Here is a 16451-nt window from a genome sequence, read left to right on the forward strand (position 1 = left end):
TTGAATTTTGAATTGTATAAATTATTTCGAACATGTATGAATACTTCGTAATCATCAGTATGAATAATTCTTTAGTTAGATATGAATACTTCATTGTTTTAGATATGCATACTAGTCTGTTGAGAATATTTCTTGGTCCCAATCTGGGCAGGTGTGAATATTATTAGTGTCAGATGTGAATATTGTTAGTGTCACGTGTGAATAATTCATTAGTTAGATATGAATAGTTATATATATGAATATTTCATTTGTTAGATATTGAGTACTTCATTAGTTAAATATGAATACTTTATTTGTTAGATATGCATACTTCATGTTAGATATGAATACTTCTTGGAAGAGGTGGGTGAGAGAGATGAATTTAACAATGAATTTTGAATTGTATAAATTATTTCGAACATGTATGAATACTTCGTAATTGTCAGTATGAATACTTCTTGCAAGAGGTGGGGTGAGAGAGATAAATCTAACTTTGAATTTTGAATTGTATAAATTATTTCAAACATGTATGAATACTTCGTAATCGTCAGTATGAATACTTCATTTGTTTAGATATGAATACTTCTTTATTTAGATATGAATAATATATAGATTCGCTGTAGTGGTCCCCAATCTTGGCAAATGTCGCTTTCAGACGATTGCGGTCCCCAATCCAGGCTATCACAAGACGTCAGTGGTCCCCCTGGTCGTTACTGGTCCCTCCAGCTTGTGTTTACATATGACGAATGGTTCTGATAATAAGTATGAATACTATAAATTCGTAGGTATGAATACTATACGTTTTGACTATTAATAAAATAGCATTAATCTTGCTCTTTGGTGGTAGTTAGCACGTTTTAACTTTTTTTTTTGTCTTTTAGTGCGGGGGACAGATAGGGGACTGAAGTAGGGGGACTGTTAGTCAATTCCTATATATATATAAAGAGAGAGAGGAGGGTTCAAATGCCTCCATTTTTTGTGCCTCCATCATGCCTCCATTTTTAAAAACTTAAATGTCAAAATAAAACCGTTAGATGTAATCTATGTTATTTTCTCTATGTGCCCATAAAAAATTATCACATTTTGATTTTGCTTTTATATGAATTAATAAGTTGAAAAATCAACGTCTATAAATTATCCACATTTGTATACATTTTTACAAGCTCAAGATGACAATCAAAACAAAGTTGAAATGCCATAATTTTTTACATGTGCATAGATAAAATGATATAGTTCATATCCAACGGTTTTATTTTGAATTTTAAGATTTAAATTTTGAGTTATTAAAGTTTTTAAAAATGGAGGCACTTGAACCCTCCTCATATATATATATATAGAGAGAGCGGGGGGGGGGGGGGGGGGGGGGGGGGGGTTTCAAAACCTCATGTTTTCCATATCTCATCATACCTCATATTTTATATCTTCATTTTTAAAGTCCAAATTGTCGATCCGAACTATTCAACATGATATCCATACTAAAATATGCTTGGAGATGAAACTTTATAATTAAAAAAAAAATTACTATTTTTTAGATACGTAGAAAATCACAGTTTTTTATTAAAGAATCACCTTATTTGACTAGCATTATTTGGATTTGGCATGATCTGAATAAAAAATATATTATAATTTGATAAATAATATATATTATTCTACTATGATCTGAGTTGTTTTAAAATTATATGTATCATTTATGTCCAAACATATTAAATAATAATTAATCATATAAATTAGTTTAATTCAATAATTGTTTTTCATTGGTATATTTATAATATAAAATAATTATATTTGCTTGTATATGCATATATTTTATTATTTTGGTCAGTTTAACTAAAATAGTCAATATAATCCAAATCTAATTCAAAGTTTCTAAAATGATGAAGATGGATCCGCATCTCAACTTCCAACTTTCATTAAATATAAATGTGCATGTAGATCGATCTCATAATTTTTTAATAAATTCGCACAAAAATTATGCTATAATCTGATCCATATTCTCCTCCCCGAAGATGTCGTACATACAAAATATATATATATATATATATATATATATATATAGAGTACGGCTAACGCGCTTCCTCTAGCATATGGGCCGAAATGCTTCCGGTAGAAATTTGAAATTTCAAAATCCAAAAAGTCGATCTGAACCGTTCATCTTCTTCTCCATATTAATTTCTGCTTGGAGACCAAATTTTACATTTTTCTGAAATTTTTTACTATTTATTAAGCCATTTTGAAAATCGCTGATCCAACGGTAGCTTTTGATTTTTACTGTTTGGTAAGCCACCGTTGGATCAGCAATTTTCAAAGTGACTTAATAAATAGTAAAAAATTTCAGAAAAATATAAAATTTGGTCTCCAAGTAGATATTAGTATGGAGAAGAAGATGAACGGTTCAGATCGACCTTTTGGATTTTAAAATTTCAAATTTCCACCGGAAGCATTTCGGCCCATATGCTAGAGGAAGCACGTTAGCCGTACTCTCTATATATATATATATATATATATATATATATATATATATATATATATATATATATATATATATATATATATGAGGAGGGATCAAGTTACAACACTTGAAAGTTACAACAAAGTTACAACATCATTTTTTTTCATTTTCAAAGTCCAAATCGTCGATCCAAATCGTTAGATATTCAATCTATATTAAAATGTGCTTACAGACCAAATTTTACATTTTTTGAAATTTTTTTGCTATTTATTAAGATGGGTACAAAATTGCTGTTTTTAATGGTGCAGAATTTTAATAAAAACAGCGATTTTGTACCCAGCTTAATAAATAGCAAAAAAATTTCAAAAAATGTAAAATTTCGTCTGCAAGCACATTTTAATATAGATTGAATATCTAACGGTTTGGATCGACGATTTGGACTTTGAAAATGAAAAAAAATGATGTTGTAACTTTGTTGTAACTTTCAAGTGTTGTAACTTGATCCCTCCTCTATATATATATATAGAGATGGGCTATGGTGCATTGCAATGCATAGGCCATGGTGTGCATTGGACCATAAATCACCGATTCAAAGTCCAAATGACCGATCCAAACCGTTAATCTTGTTCTCCATATTAATATGTGCTTGGAGACCAAATTTTACATTTTTTGGAATTTTTTTACTATTTATTAAGCCACTTTGAAAATCGCTGATCCAACGGTGGCTTCTGATTTTACTGTTCCAAACAGTCACCGTTGGATCAGCGATTTTCAAAGTGGCTTAATAAATAGTAAAAAAATTCAAAAAAATATAAAATTTGGTCTCCAAGCACATATTAATATGGAGAACAAGATGAACGGTTTGGATCGGTCATTTGGACTTTGAATCGGTGATTTATGGTCCAATGCACACCATGGCCTATGCATTGCAATGCACCATAGCCCATCTCTCTATATATATATATATATATATATATATATATATATATATATATATATTTTTTTTTTTAGGGAAAATTTCTGCTATACCCATCAAAACTTTTAAAATAGCCAATTTTCCCATTAAAACATCATAATATCCAATATATCCATCAAAACTTAAAATTCTTTACTTTGTACCCTTTTAATAGTATAATCTTTAATTTAATTATTTAAAAAAATAAATTGACCTATGTACCCTTTGCATCTTTAAACAGAGGTATCCAGTTCATTGAATCTTTCTTCTACCTTCTTCATCCGCTCGACCATGTCTCCCTTAATCGGCAGAAAGCAATTCTTGTGCGGCCGTGCCGCCGTTCTTCCGGCAAACCCCTCATCTCGTGCACCGAAGCGACCTCACTCCCTGACGCCGCTACATCCTATCGCACCCACATAAGCGATCCTTCGACTCAACGCCTCATTCCCGGCGACACTGGTAGGCACATGAGTGTCCAATACCAGTAGACCATGTAACTTTGAATTTTCTTAAAAATTATCCCATGGTCTATTCTATTCGAAAAATCCTTAATAGTTTCTAATGATTAGATTGGTTGGTAAGTTGAGAAAATGTTCATAATTGAAATGATATACCTCAAAGAAAAGATTGGTTGGTAAGTTGAGAAAATGTTCATAATTGAAATGATATACCTCAAAGAAAAGATTGGTTGGTAAGTTGAGAACTTCCTCAAATGGAGACATATTAAAGAATCCCTTTTGATCTTCTCAATCTCTGCCTCTTTCTCTAATCTTTGCTTCTCTGGAAGAGTAAATGACATGAACAAGTTAGGGGTAGACAACTGGAAGCGCTGATGCCATTGGAACAGCCGGGAGCAAGAGAGATACACGAAGGAAACTGGGATTATTATTATTTTTTCACGTGTTCTTCTCCTTTTTTTTTTCTTCTTTTTTTTTTGAGTTGAAACATGCCTGTAGGTTTTGTATTACCAAATCTAAAAAAAACAGGTTACATTTGTCAAGTATTCTTGAAGTTCCTTCCCTAGTCTAGTTACATTTTTCTTAAGTTTCAGAGAAATTGAGTATAGGAAAAGTGTATCCTTCACAACTTGTCCACCAGTTAATTTTGGCTTCTGCTGACATGACTACATAAGAGACCTGAAAGCCCCTGTTGGCTGTTGTTCTTTAGTACCTTCCATGCTTCGAAAGTTTCATGAAAAGCCCTCCAGTCAGAGTGCATAGGGGAGTTCGTACCAGCACATGCCTTTGCTAATTCTTGATAGTCGGTATAAAAGATAGTAGAGGCCATTCCATTCTGAACCGCATTCCGCAAATAAAAGCAGGAGAAAGGAGACATCAGAGAAGAACAGGACACTCCATTTCAAATAGAAGGATAAATTTGTCAATATAATTTTAAAATAATTAAATGAAATTAAATGAAAAAATAGGGATAGAAGAAAGTATATCAAATTTTTATGAGGATTTTGAATATTATGATGTTTTGATGAGTAAATTGACTATTTTAAAAGTTTAGATGGGTACACCGTACACCAGCAATTTTCCCTTTATTTTAATTCTTGACAGAGGCTATCAAGGGTTACAAAATTTATATTGATTGTACTTATTTTCGTAAAATTTAAATCAGATTGATCTTCAAAGGCTCGCATTCTTGACTAAGCCCACATCTAATTTAAAAGCCCAAGTAAATGGGGCCTTTATGGGCCTCAACGGCGCTTAAAGTATGTTGCAATACTAATACAGATGGCCTTTGGGCTTCGATAAAATTTTCAGAATTTACATATCAGGACTCCTATAATAGCACGTTGATATAAAAGTGACTGAATGGTGTATCTGTCCAGAGACGATCTCAGCCTTCCATTTAGTAAATCCAACCGTTCTGAATCATTGTATTGAATATGAGATATTATGCATGTAATTTATGTATCCATTTGTATACAAGTCTATAATTAGTTATAAACTAACTCGCCACATGTTGGGCCACGTAAAAATTGTATCTCTTTTTTCTTTCTTTCCCACGCGTTTCTCACTTTTCTTTTTCCTTTCCCGACGCACTGGATACGCGTCTTTCTCCTTTTGCTTTCCTCTCTTCCGTTCCACCTTTCTCCAGATTACCCATTTTTTTTCTTTGCTTTCCTCTCTTCCATTCCACCTCTCCTCCAGAATACGCGTTTCTCCTCCTTCGTCGGTCTCCCTTAGCCGCTCTCTCTCCCTCTCTTTCACTTCTCTTCTCCTTCTCTTTCTGCCTACAGTCACGCCCCACCACTGATTTGATCTGCCTCCGCTATTAGTCCTCTGCCATGAAGCCACCAGTCCCGCCTCACAGTCGATCTGCCTTGCTCTTCCACCATTCCCGCCTCACAGCCGATTTGATTTTTGTGCGATCTGTTTGCATGACGCCCGCTTTTTCCCCTTTCAATTTTGCTCAAATCAGGTTAGGCTTTCCTTAGATCCTCCGTTGCTTGTATAGCCATGGTTATTATTTCTTTTTCTATGAAAATAGAAATTAAATCAACAATTTTTTTTTTAAATGTTCTTGTAGTTCGGATGCTATAAGTAGAGCAAGACAGATTCGTGTTATGATGTCTGGAAAAAGCACTGGTGCCTACAGTCATAGTAAGGTGAGAATAAAATTTGAATATAGTTCTTATTATATAATACAAGATATATGTATTTCACCCATACGACCAAGGGATGGTGATGTACATAACTCATAATGTGTCAGGTTTAACCAAGCATTTTCCAGGTCATTCTATTTCTCATTTGCTTTCCTATTTTTTTAAGATGAAGTGATGCTACTATTTGAGAAATACAGTCTTAGTGTTCCTAAATGACATGCCAAAAATTAAAAAATGAATGTAGAAAAAGGCAAATGCTAATCACAGTTATATACCCTTTAGGCGTGAGTTTGAGGAAATTTACAATATTGACTGTGAATTTGAGGAAACATGTTGAGTTGGGAGCTGGTGTTTCTGATTCTACAATTTTTATATGAGGAGAAATTTAAGGAATCAGTGCACAGGCAAGTTATTTTCCTATTTTCTGTATATTTTTTTCTCTTTCAATTTTTGACATGTTTTTAAATATTTACTTCAACTACCTAATATGTGAGCTAGCTTATTACAGCCAGAGGAATAAACTTTTGAGCAGCTTAAAAAAAAAATTAGAAATTAATGCAAGGGTTACTGGGTCCCACCTTATATATTTCTCTCTGAACCACGTGGGGCCTACACGTCAGAAGAAGAATAAACAGATCATTCCGGTGCATGTTTAGATGCAAAATGTACACAATTGGTGTCAATTGCAATTTCCAATGATTAGGTGGTTTTCTCTGTAAAATAACATTTTTGGTGTTAATTGCAGAGAAGTGCAATTATAGTTATACACTTTTAGATCAGTTTTTTTTATGACAAAAAGTCAACTTCTGCTGCTTTGCAGTTCCTGATCAGTTTTTTTTTTTTGCTTTTAGTTTTTTTTGTTTTGTTTTGTTGGTCTTACTTTTAACTGCATCAGATGTTGCAAATGCAGTAGCATTTTCTTGAAAATGATGTTTCTGTGCTTTGCAGTAGGATAGCTTAGGGGCTTCATACCAAGTTCACATCGAAATTGGGCTTAACATTTTAATGACCGAATCCAATGGCTTAATGATCAATTGGTTTAACAATGCGTGACAATGCTATCAGCTTCAAGGTTCCTCTATTTCTTTCTCTGCTTGTTAAGGGCATATGGAGGCTGAATTTGATTTAAATGTACAGTTAAAATTAAATTAAAACGACTTAATTTAACATTGAAGCATATTCAAGGTAAGTACTAGCTGACTTTATAGCATCTCATGTAGGATACTGGCTGAAATTATAGCATCTTATTCTTATCATTTTTGTTGTTCAGTGAGTCTATGGTACTATGCGTGGCGTGGATTGGTCTATACTATGGATCAATATTTTTTGTTTTCAAAGTTCAAATAATCGAAACATGATCTCCATATGAAAATGTGCCTGCAAATCAAATTTTTTATTTTTGCAGTTTTTTTTTGCTATTTTTCCAGATAGGTACAAATTTCAGCGTACAATGCTAGACTATTTACAAATAGTAATTTTCTACCTATCTAAAAAAATAGTAAAAGAATTCTAAAAAATGTTAAATTTAGTATGCGAACACAAAATTATATGGAGATCATGATGAAAGATTTAGATCGACTATTTAAACTTTGAAAGCAAAAATATTGATTCATAGTACAGACCAATCCACACTATGAATAGTACCATATAACCTCAGTCTTTGCTGTTTGGGTTAGATACTAACAGGTTTGTTCTCAGTTCTCTGTGCCTTAATTGCAAAGCATGATTGAACTGCCTAGAAATGTGGCACATAATGAAAAGATTATGGTTGTGGTGTGTTAGTGTCACACACGTAGAAATTCCGGGTGGTATTCATATTTATTTTTTACATTCTGTGTTTTTATTTGCAAATATATTAGTGTGTCAGGTCTTTCATGCAGAAAAGGGAGATTTTCAATAAGAATAGACAGATTTTCAATGAAAGAAAGGACATTTATTGTATAATCTGACAGTACATATCTGTTATGTTCAGGTGCACCCGTATACATATAGAAATGAGAATCAATTTTTACATTTTTGACTTCCATCAAGACCCATATGCCGAGTATATTTACTGGGTATGAAATATTGGTTCATAGACAAAGATTTTGAAGGAATCAATGCTCAGAAATGAGGCTATTCTTGGATTAGAATTGAGCAAAAAACACGCACGGAGCTCCATAAAAATCGTTAGGAGGGACTCGCACTGTATAAGAATTGTAAGGAAATTGCTTTCTCAATCCTGTTAATCATATATTTTACCTCTTGTGACGTTGATTATTCATCAAATGTTATTGGCTATGTGGAATCAGAAATTACAACCATGAGAGAAGTTCACACTGAAATGCTCTCTATTGACATCCAACTTGATGGGAGCCGTTTTTTCCCTCTTTTCCCTTTACTTTTGGAGCTTTTGTGCGTAATTCTTACATTTTTTATTTTTGTTTATTTATTGTGTCAATTTATATTTTTACTCAATTTTTTTCTAATTCTATAGCTTCTATAGCTATGTCTTCGTTTAGTGATTGAATTATTTTTAGTTTTTTTCATTTTCTGCTGAAGTATTCCTTTTATTTTTTGTTTCAATTTGTTTCAATAGATGAAATCGTGCCCTAATTGTACAGGCTTGTTTTGATCCAACTATGCATGAAAAATGAGACGTGCAATTCTGAAAAACTACAAGGTCCTATTTCTAAATTTTACAATTTTTCATCATTTAGACTCTTAGTATTGTTACAGTGAAGTTCTTTTTTGTCAAATTTTATTTCTATCGTTGTATAGTTTTTAGAGTTTTCATAACAATTATGACTTCTTTTATTTAGGTTATAACACTTTTTTTTGTTTCCTGTTTTTTAGGTTCCTGTTACAATGAGGCCCTTAGCCTTTAACTTCTAAAAGAGCCAACTGGTACTGATCTAAACGGTACCAGTAAGTAGCCTTATCAGGTTTAGAATGCTTTCTTACTTCTCTTTTATCAATCATATTCGCAAGTTTGAACAAAAGTAAATTTACAGTTTTGTTGGAACTTGAAAAAAAACAATAAAGACTAGGTTTTCACTATAAAGGACAGTTTCAATTATTTATGTATTACTATAAGTTTATGATTTGATTTGTTAAAATTTCAATTTGATTCTTAATTGGCAACATTTGGTGTTTTTTTCATATTTGATACTGGTACATATCAGTTGGTACTGGTACGACTGAATGGTACTTGTTGGAATCGATACTACTTGGTGCCAATTGGTACTACATTGGTCATTATTATAGCTCAGTTATGGTAACTTTTCTTATTGCATGCATTAAGCACTGGTTGCAAATCAATAAATATAAGTCGAGCAAGAAGCAAGGATGATATTGATGCTTTAAATTAAAGTCTGTACCAGTTGTATTTTGTTGGGATCAATTTACGATGCTTTGTTGTAATTATTTCTGACATTTGTTTTTTAAGTTTTAAATATTTTGATGAATAACTGTCGACCTCTATTATAAGTATTAGCTAAATGTCAATATTTATTGATTTCTTAAAATAACCACTTTGTTAATGAGGGTTGCCGAACAACTTAGAGTCCACTTTTTTGCAATAGTATATTAGTTTCTCGATTTAAGTATGAAATTTTACATAAATGAATATTAAGCATTTAGAAGGTCATGTTTGTAATTTCTCCATTTCCTCTGGTCATCACATTTAAATAAATAAATTTCAAGATTTATCATTGTAACTCATAAAATTAAAGACATATTCTTAAGTCATTCTTCATGCAATTTAGAAATTCAAAAACTATTTGTGTGACATTGTAAGTTTATTCTAAAAATTAGTGAATAAATATTTGATAACTAAAATTTTTGTTTTCCCGTTGCAAAGCACTACATTCTTTGTTACTACTAGCTTATGGCTTTTTATGGTTTTATGTGTTTAGGGTTCAGGTTCAATTTACGATTTAGGGTTCAGGATTTACGATTTAAGTTCAAGTTCAGTTCAGTGTTCAGGGTTTACGGTTCAGGTGCATTTCAGGGTTTAGGGTTCACGTTGCAAAACACGGGTCTTTGATGATATTGTCAAACAATCCAAAATTTGATTAGCAGTTGTGCATTTAAAAATGTATTGCCAAACAATTCAAAATTTGACAAGCAGTAGTCCAACACACTTGCTATGCGTTTTTTTTCAATCCATATTGCAAAACACGGTTCTTTAATGATAACGGGACTTAATTTCATTGTCCGTGGCAGCGCACGGGTCGCTTACTAGTCTTCTAAAAGATGGGTCCACAGCTTTTGGGCTTCAATAAAATTCCAAACCTAGCCTGGCCTGTTTTTAAGTTTGGTCTTACCTGGTCTATTACAGTGCCGGGCCGACCAGGTAATGGACAGTCCAGGCGGGTATGATCGAACCGCCAGACTGAACGGGTTTTTTTTGTCATCCCTAAATACTAACCATTTTATTACTGCATAACAGGCTTGCATAGTGCTAGAACAAGGGTGTTTTTGAATTCACCAAATATAGCTCACTAAAAAAACTATTGATTGATTTTTAACGATGCATTCAAATTGTTAAATCCGATCTAATTTACGAATGATGTATTACATGCCAATTTTATAAGTTTTTGAACTAATTTAGTATAAAGTCATGCGAACGAAAAATTATGAAAAATGAATGCATTAAAATTAATTTATAAATTATTTTTTTTATAGCTTGACTTTATACTAAATTAGTTTGAAATTTTATAAATATAATATGTAAATGCATCATTTATAAAGTAGATCGTTTTTAATTGTTTGAATGCATCGTTTGAATCAATCCAATATAATTTTGAGTTAAACTCACAAAAAAACTTGGTGAACTTAAGAACACTCTAATTCTACTCAAAGTTCAGAGATTCAAAAGCTTTTATAGGAACCAAGAGAAAATAAAGAACGGTATACATTTGCATGTCGCATTTTTAGAAGAAGAAAAAAAAATAATAATAAGAGGGAGGGAGGGAGGGAGAGAAAAGATACAGTTAGAAGAAAGCTCTTGAAAAAAAAAAAGTTGGTTCTTTTTGATAGAAATAAGAGAGAATTGTTGGAACTACTAAGCTTAAAGTTTAACATTAAAAGAGAAAAAAAATCAACCAACAAATTTTCAAAAATACAATAAAGCTAGCAGCACATTGCACAGAACGCGTATCCTCTGCATTAACTTAAAGGATAATATTTTAAGTTCATCAATTTTAACCATCTGATGTTAAATTGAGTCAATTCAGCTCCTGTTTATAATGTATGAAGTCTTTCAATATTAATACAGATCTAGTCCGTATGAATTTTAAAACAAATCGGACGGTATTCCTTTTGAGTTTATGCAAAGGATACGAATTCATATTGCACATGCGCAGTAGAACCTTTCAATGACTCTTCCATACAAATTGTTTCAATTATAAAATTGCAAAAGCGTATCAATGCTATATTTCTTGTATTAACTAAATAAAATATATATATATATACCTTAAAATTAAAAGGTGACCACATCGTTTTCACTATGACCTAAAATCTCCAGTCTCTAAATACATTATGTCGACAAAAACTAAGTAATGATTTTCTCTTTATTTTTTTCAATAGTAAAAAATCATTACTTTCTAATGATTCATAATTTAGATATAATGATTTTCTAACTATTTAAAAAAATAGTAAATATATTTTAACAAAATAAAATTTTTGATCTTCACACGATATTTTCATATAAAGACATTTAAATATTTAAAGTTGACCGTTTGAACTTTAAAATTAAAATACGGATCTATAGTACGGTTATATTGATAATATGGATATCCATATCCTCTCTAAATTTTTATTTAAACCCAATTACATTAGTAAAAAAACTCTCAAGGTCTCTCGGTAAAGCTAGAGGTGTTCATCGGGGTCCGGTTTATTGGTTTTAAACCGAACCGAGAAAGTTCGATTCAAATGGTTCAGTTTTTTGTTAAATGAATCGGTTCTGTTTATTTTTAAAACCATTTTAATAGTTTGGTATGATTTGATATATAAATTTTAAAACTTCTTAGTACGAATCAACTGATATTTAAATCCATTCCACCTGAATCAAATATAAAAATAAAATAAAAAAAATAAATTATGACATAATATATATTGTTTAGTTCAGTTTAAAACCGATTAAAATGAACCAAACAAAAAATTTAAATCAATCTTTAAAAAAGTTAGAAAAATTAACAATAAAAAGTATTTATTTTTATAATTAATATCCTATTTCAGTTCAACCGAACAAACAAAAATTTATTTTGATTTGTTTAGTTCAGATCGTATTCGGTTATTGTTCTATTTTAGTTCAGTTTAATTTAAAAAAAACCGAATAAAACTTTGACTAATTAATTCGGTTTGGACCGAACCGATGAACCCAATGAACCCGGATCCGTATCCTCCCAGGTAGCTGACTCAACACAATTGAAACGAACGGTTCAGATTCACTCTCATCCGGTGTTTGCACGGGATGACATGGGGAGCCGTATTATTTGTACTTTGAGATTAGTGTCAAGTTAAAAAGATCAATTTTGGGCCGTCCAATTCAATTGTACTCAGTCCGGTAACCGAGGGGATGTGAATTCAATGAAGCCAAGGTAAAACTGATAAAGAAGCTGCGCCTTCGGTAGAAGAGCAATCGCGCTCAGGCATGGCACCTTCTCTGGCGACAATAAACGGAGTACCTCTGCTCTTCCTCTCCATACTACTCCCGCTCCGCTTTCTCCAGCTTTCTCTCCGCTTCTTCCTTTCCCACCGCTCCAGATCTGACCACCGCCTCGTAAATCGCAATGGGACACCGATGCGGTCTCTACTCGTACTTGTTTCCGCTGCCGCTTTAGTCGTCTCGATCTATGCTTTCTCTGATCCGGTCGCCTCCCCTGATAAGGGTGCGGAGGCAGTGTCAAAGGTGGAGGAGATGAGGCACGAGATGCAGCAGATGGAAATACAAGCTCTCAAGGATCATGTTTTTCAATTAGGTAATTTGTTGACTTGTCGTATGATTATTAATCTTCAGAAATTAGGGAAATTTACACGGGTAATGATTTGGTGATGGATATTTAGAATCTAGTCTGGTGGAAATCACAAAGAAGCTGGATGTCAAGACCGAGCTACTGGAGGAAAATAGTAAGCTTATAGAGGCAATGGAGCTTGATATCCAACACCTGATTAACGAGCAAGAGAATATTAAGGTGTGTATTTTGGATATATTTATGAAGTTGTTAAATTGTACTGTCTATTTTACTCCAGTCTGACTTGAATCTTGTCAGATGAGTTGGAATTGGGGCTTGTTTGTACTCCCCAGTCTTAACAAAGATGGTTTGGTTGTTGATTTATATAATTTTTTAACATCAAAGGGCAGTAACAAATAAAATAAAACTAAAGAGTAATTTTGTATACATGTTGATCCAATAATGGGATAAGGTAGTTCCTATATGTTCAAAAATGACTTCTATTTGAACTAACACATGCAGGACTACTGACCCTTGAGAGAAGTTTGTGATGTTATGATGCAGATGTCTATATGAAGTGTGGAGGACAAATGTTTTATTTTCTCTTTTCCTTTTGTGGTTCTGTTATGTAAATATTATGATTCAGACATTATGTTTGAGGTTATAATTAAGCTCTTTAGTATCTAAATAAAGGTTTAATGGTGAATTATTGACATATCTATTTGTGAGGATTTCATGTACATATTATTATTCAGACATTATGTTTAAGGTTATAATTAAGCTCTTTAGTATCTAAATAAAGATTCAATGGTGAATGATCATCTCTACTTCAAGGATTTTTATCATTTCTTAAAATGGCCAATATTAATACAGGTATTGTGATTGCCACAAGCTTATATTGTTCTGTTTCGAGCTTGAATACAATTGATGTTTAACTTCTGTTTTTCTTCTTGTCAGAGTTCCTTGAGTATCAGATACCACCAGGATGATAACAAAGATATGGAACAAGAGGTTTCTCTCTCAACATGAACATAATAGCATTATATGCTGTTATGCAAATTTTATATGGTATATTATAATATCTGAACATAAAAATGACTTCAAATTGGAATGGTACAGGTGGAACTGCTGAAGGATCAGTCTAGCAAGGTGAATTCCAATATTTACCATCTAGAATTATCAGCAAAAGACACACAGAAAAATCTGGAAACCCTAAATTCAGAAATTATAAAGGTAACTTGTCTTAGCTTCTCTTGTTCTATGCATGTTGAGAACTGTCATTTATTACTTCATAGATGAAATATTTTTCAATTTAATTGCTTTATGAACAACAATTCTCTTCATATAATATTGATTCAGATTCAAATCAAGTTTATCTTAAAATTCGTAGTTCGTTTTGTTAGATTCTCTTTTGGTGTGCTTTTTCCATGTAGATAATTTCACATTTGGAGTAATTTCATAAGTAAGGCGTATATAAGATTCAACTATTAAGTCTCAATCACAAAACTGAACAAAAGTTCTAACTGAAATGGTTCTATTGATATTCTACCTGTTTGCTAACATTATGATGGTACAAAGCAAGAAATACTGGTACAAATCCGGGAGCATATATGAACTAGGTGAGTATCAGTATTAATTGGGGTGTATCAGTATTAGTAGGGACCATCCATTCAAAAATCTCTTATTAGTAGCGACAAAACAAGATGTTGATTAGCTTGATACCAACAATTTTATATATTTCTTTGTACTTCATCAGATTCAGAGTATAATTTCAGAGCAATGGATTCAGATCAGACATTTAGAGCAGGCATTTCAGCAGACAAAGGTATAACATGATTTCATCTGATATTATACTTTACAATGGGAAGCTCATTAATTTATCAACTCGATCGCAATTCATTAATTTACTCACTTGACCTCTTGTAGATTATGGCATCACGTGTTCGAAGAAAAACTTTGCAGAGCATCCCATTTGGCAAACTTGCTTACCTGAAGGTAACTGGCATTTGGTGTCTATTTTTTCTTGGTTTTGTTTGCTAAAGGCTGAAATTCATTGGTAAAAAATGTGTAATTTTCCAATGTTTATTTTGGCATTTGTGCTCCTCCTAATACTCATATAAAATGAACTAGGTTGTACGGTTCATTGAAGTCATCCGTCTCCAATTAATTCATGATATTACTGTGCTTGAGTCCTTCTTATTGGGACCCTTGGGTTCTTACCTCTCTGATGCTTCTGACCACTTATTGAGTTTCAGTCAAGTGGCACAAGAGCGTTTTCTTGAGGTGATATATTTTTTTAGCCTTATCATGTTAAAAGTATTTTCATTTTCATGGCTTCTTTAGTCCATCGATTCCTTACCTTGCTAATTTCTTTTTGTAATATTTGTATTTAAGGTGTTGCAGTTACTTAGACGAATCCGTCTTAGGCATGTTTCAGATGTGACTGTGCAGGATTCATTTTTCATGGGTTGTTCTATATCAAGGCCTTGTTTGCCCCATGTTTATAACCATTTTCGCACAATCAAATCAGTAGCTCTGAAATTCCACCACGAGGTACCTCCAACTTATTTAATTATAGTATTTCACAGATATATGACTAATATTTTGCTCACATTTGAATTTCCTAATTGATAGGTCGTTGAGTTGGTCAATCGCATAATCGATTTAATCTAGGCACTTCACCCTGAATGCTGTATATACATTTCTTCAGTAGGGTCCTACTCCTTTACAATAGTGACAATTTTGGCAGCATATCTATCTACCAGTTATATAGTTTATTATTTTCTGATTAGAGTTAGTTGTGTACACATTGTGGATGACATTGCTTGGATTAAGTCTACAAATTTTATTTAATATTTAATCCCATTCGTAATTTGTTTGTGCATATCCGTTATAATTTTTTTTTTTTGTTTCTGATTACAAGCGGAAAAGAAAGGAGAACAAACATGATGTTTCTGTATCCGCTTCACTGTTGTATAGCATCCATGGACGCATCATTAACTTAACACTAAGCATTAGATTCATCATCTTACATTATAAAGGGTTGGGCTACGGTGCTTCTCAAAGTAAAATAAGTATTTTATTTCACAATCATATTTTGTAATTTTAAAGTTCAAAACATCGATTCGAACCGTTCAAGTTGATCTTTTATGTTAAATTGTGCTTGGAGACCAAATTTTATATTTTTGGGAAATTTTATCTATTTTTTTGGAAAATTGTTGTTTTTTATGGTCCATAATTTTTTGAAAAACAGTGATTTTCAAAAAAATTTTAAAAATAGTAAATTTTTTTCAAAAATTATAAAATTTGGTTCCCAAGCACAATTTAATATGGAGATCAATTAAAATGGTTCGGATCAACGTTTTGAATTTTGAAATTGAAGATATAGACATAAAATTAAATAATGGCTTTACTTTGCGAAGTATCGTAGCCCAACTCCATTATAAATATTGATTTGCGTAAGGAAAACTAATGATGCCAAGTAGTTGCACTTTATCATCACGTAAGAAAAACTAA

The 16451-nt window shown here is 32.2% G+C and overlaps 1 protein-coding gene and 1 long non-coding RNA gene across 5 annotated transcripts; both read left to right on the plus strand.

Annotated features, from left to right (window-relative positions):
- Nucleotides 1-5670: 5670 nt before the first annotated feature.
- LOC144572037 (uncharacterized) lies at nucleotides 5671-9120 on the plus strand. Of its 4 annotated transcripts, none has more exons than XR_013517655.1 (4): nucleotides 5671-5813; nucleotides 5922-6401; nucleotides 6946-7069; nucleotides 7970-9120. It is a non-coding gene; the product is annotated as an uncharacterized LOC144572037 (long non-coding RNA). The 4 variants fall into 4 exon arrangements; XR_013517657.1 differs by having other exon boundaries at nucleotides 5922-6000; nucleotides 6242-6401; nucleotides 6946-9120; XR_013517656.1 differs by having other exon boundaries at nucleotides 5922-6000; nucleotides 6280-6401; nucleotides 6946-9120.
- A 3465-nt stretch (nucleotides 9121-12585) lies between these two features.
- LOC144571796 (uncharacterized) lies at nucleotides 12586-15813 on the plus strand. The gene is made up of 9 exons (XM_078321177.1): nucleotides 12586-12962; nucleotides 13048-13175; nucleotides 13893-13946; nucleotides 14055-14168; nucleotides 14692-14760; nucleotides 14862-14930; nucleotides 15066-15218; nucleotides 15330-15488; nucleotides 15570-15813. The coding sequence occupies exons 1-9, from the start codon at nucleotides 12635-12637 to the stop codon at nucleotides 15606-15608; spliced, it is 1113 nt and encodes a 370-aa protein (XP_078177303.1). The 5' UTR covers nucleotides 12586-12634; the 3' UTR covers nucleotides 15609-15813.
- Nucleotides 15814-16451: the final 638 nt, after the last annotated feature.

The sequence above is a fragment of the Carex rostrata genome, chromosome 19 (genome assembly GCF_964058835.1).
Source record: "Carex rostrata chromosome 19, lpCarRost1.2, whole genome shotgun sequence".
In the NCBI taxonomy this organism is placed as follows: domain Eukaryota; kingdom Viridiplantae; phylum Streptophyta; class Magnoliopsida; order Poales; family Cyperaceae; genus Carex; species Carex rostrata.

Bases quoted from the DNA above. Each gene is read 5' to 3' on its own strand.
- LOC144571796 (XM_078321177.1), top strand. From the start codon at position 12,635: ATGGCACCTTCTCTGGCGACAATAAACGGAGTACCTCTGCTCTTCCTC. The intron at 14,761-14,861 runs GTATAACATGAT...GACCTCTTGTAG, and splicing joins AGGCATTTCAGCAGACAAAG to ATTATGGCATCACGTGTTCG. The intron at 15,219-15,329 runs GTGATATATTTT...TTTGTATTTAAG, and splicing joins CACAAGAGCGTTTTCTTGAG to GTGTTGCAGTTACTTAGACG.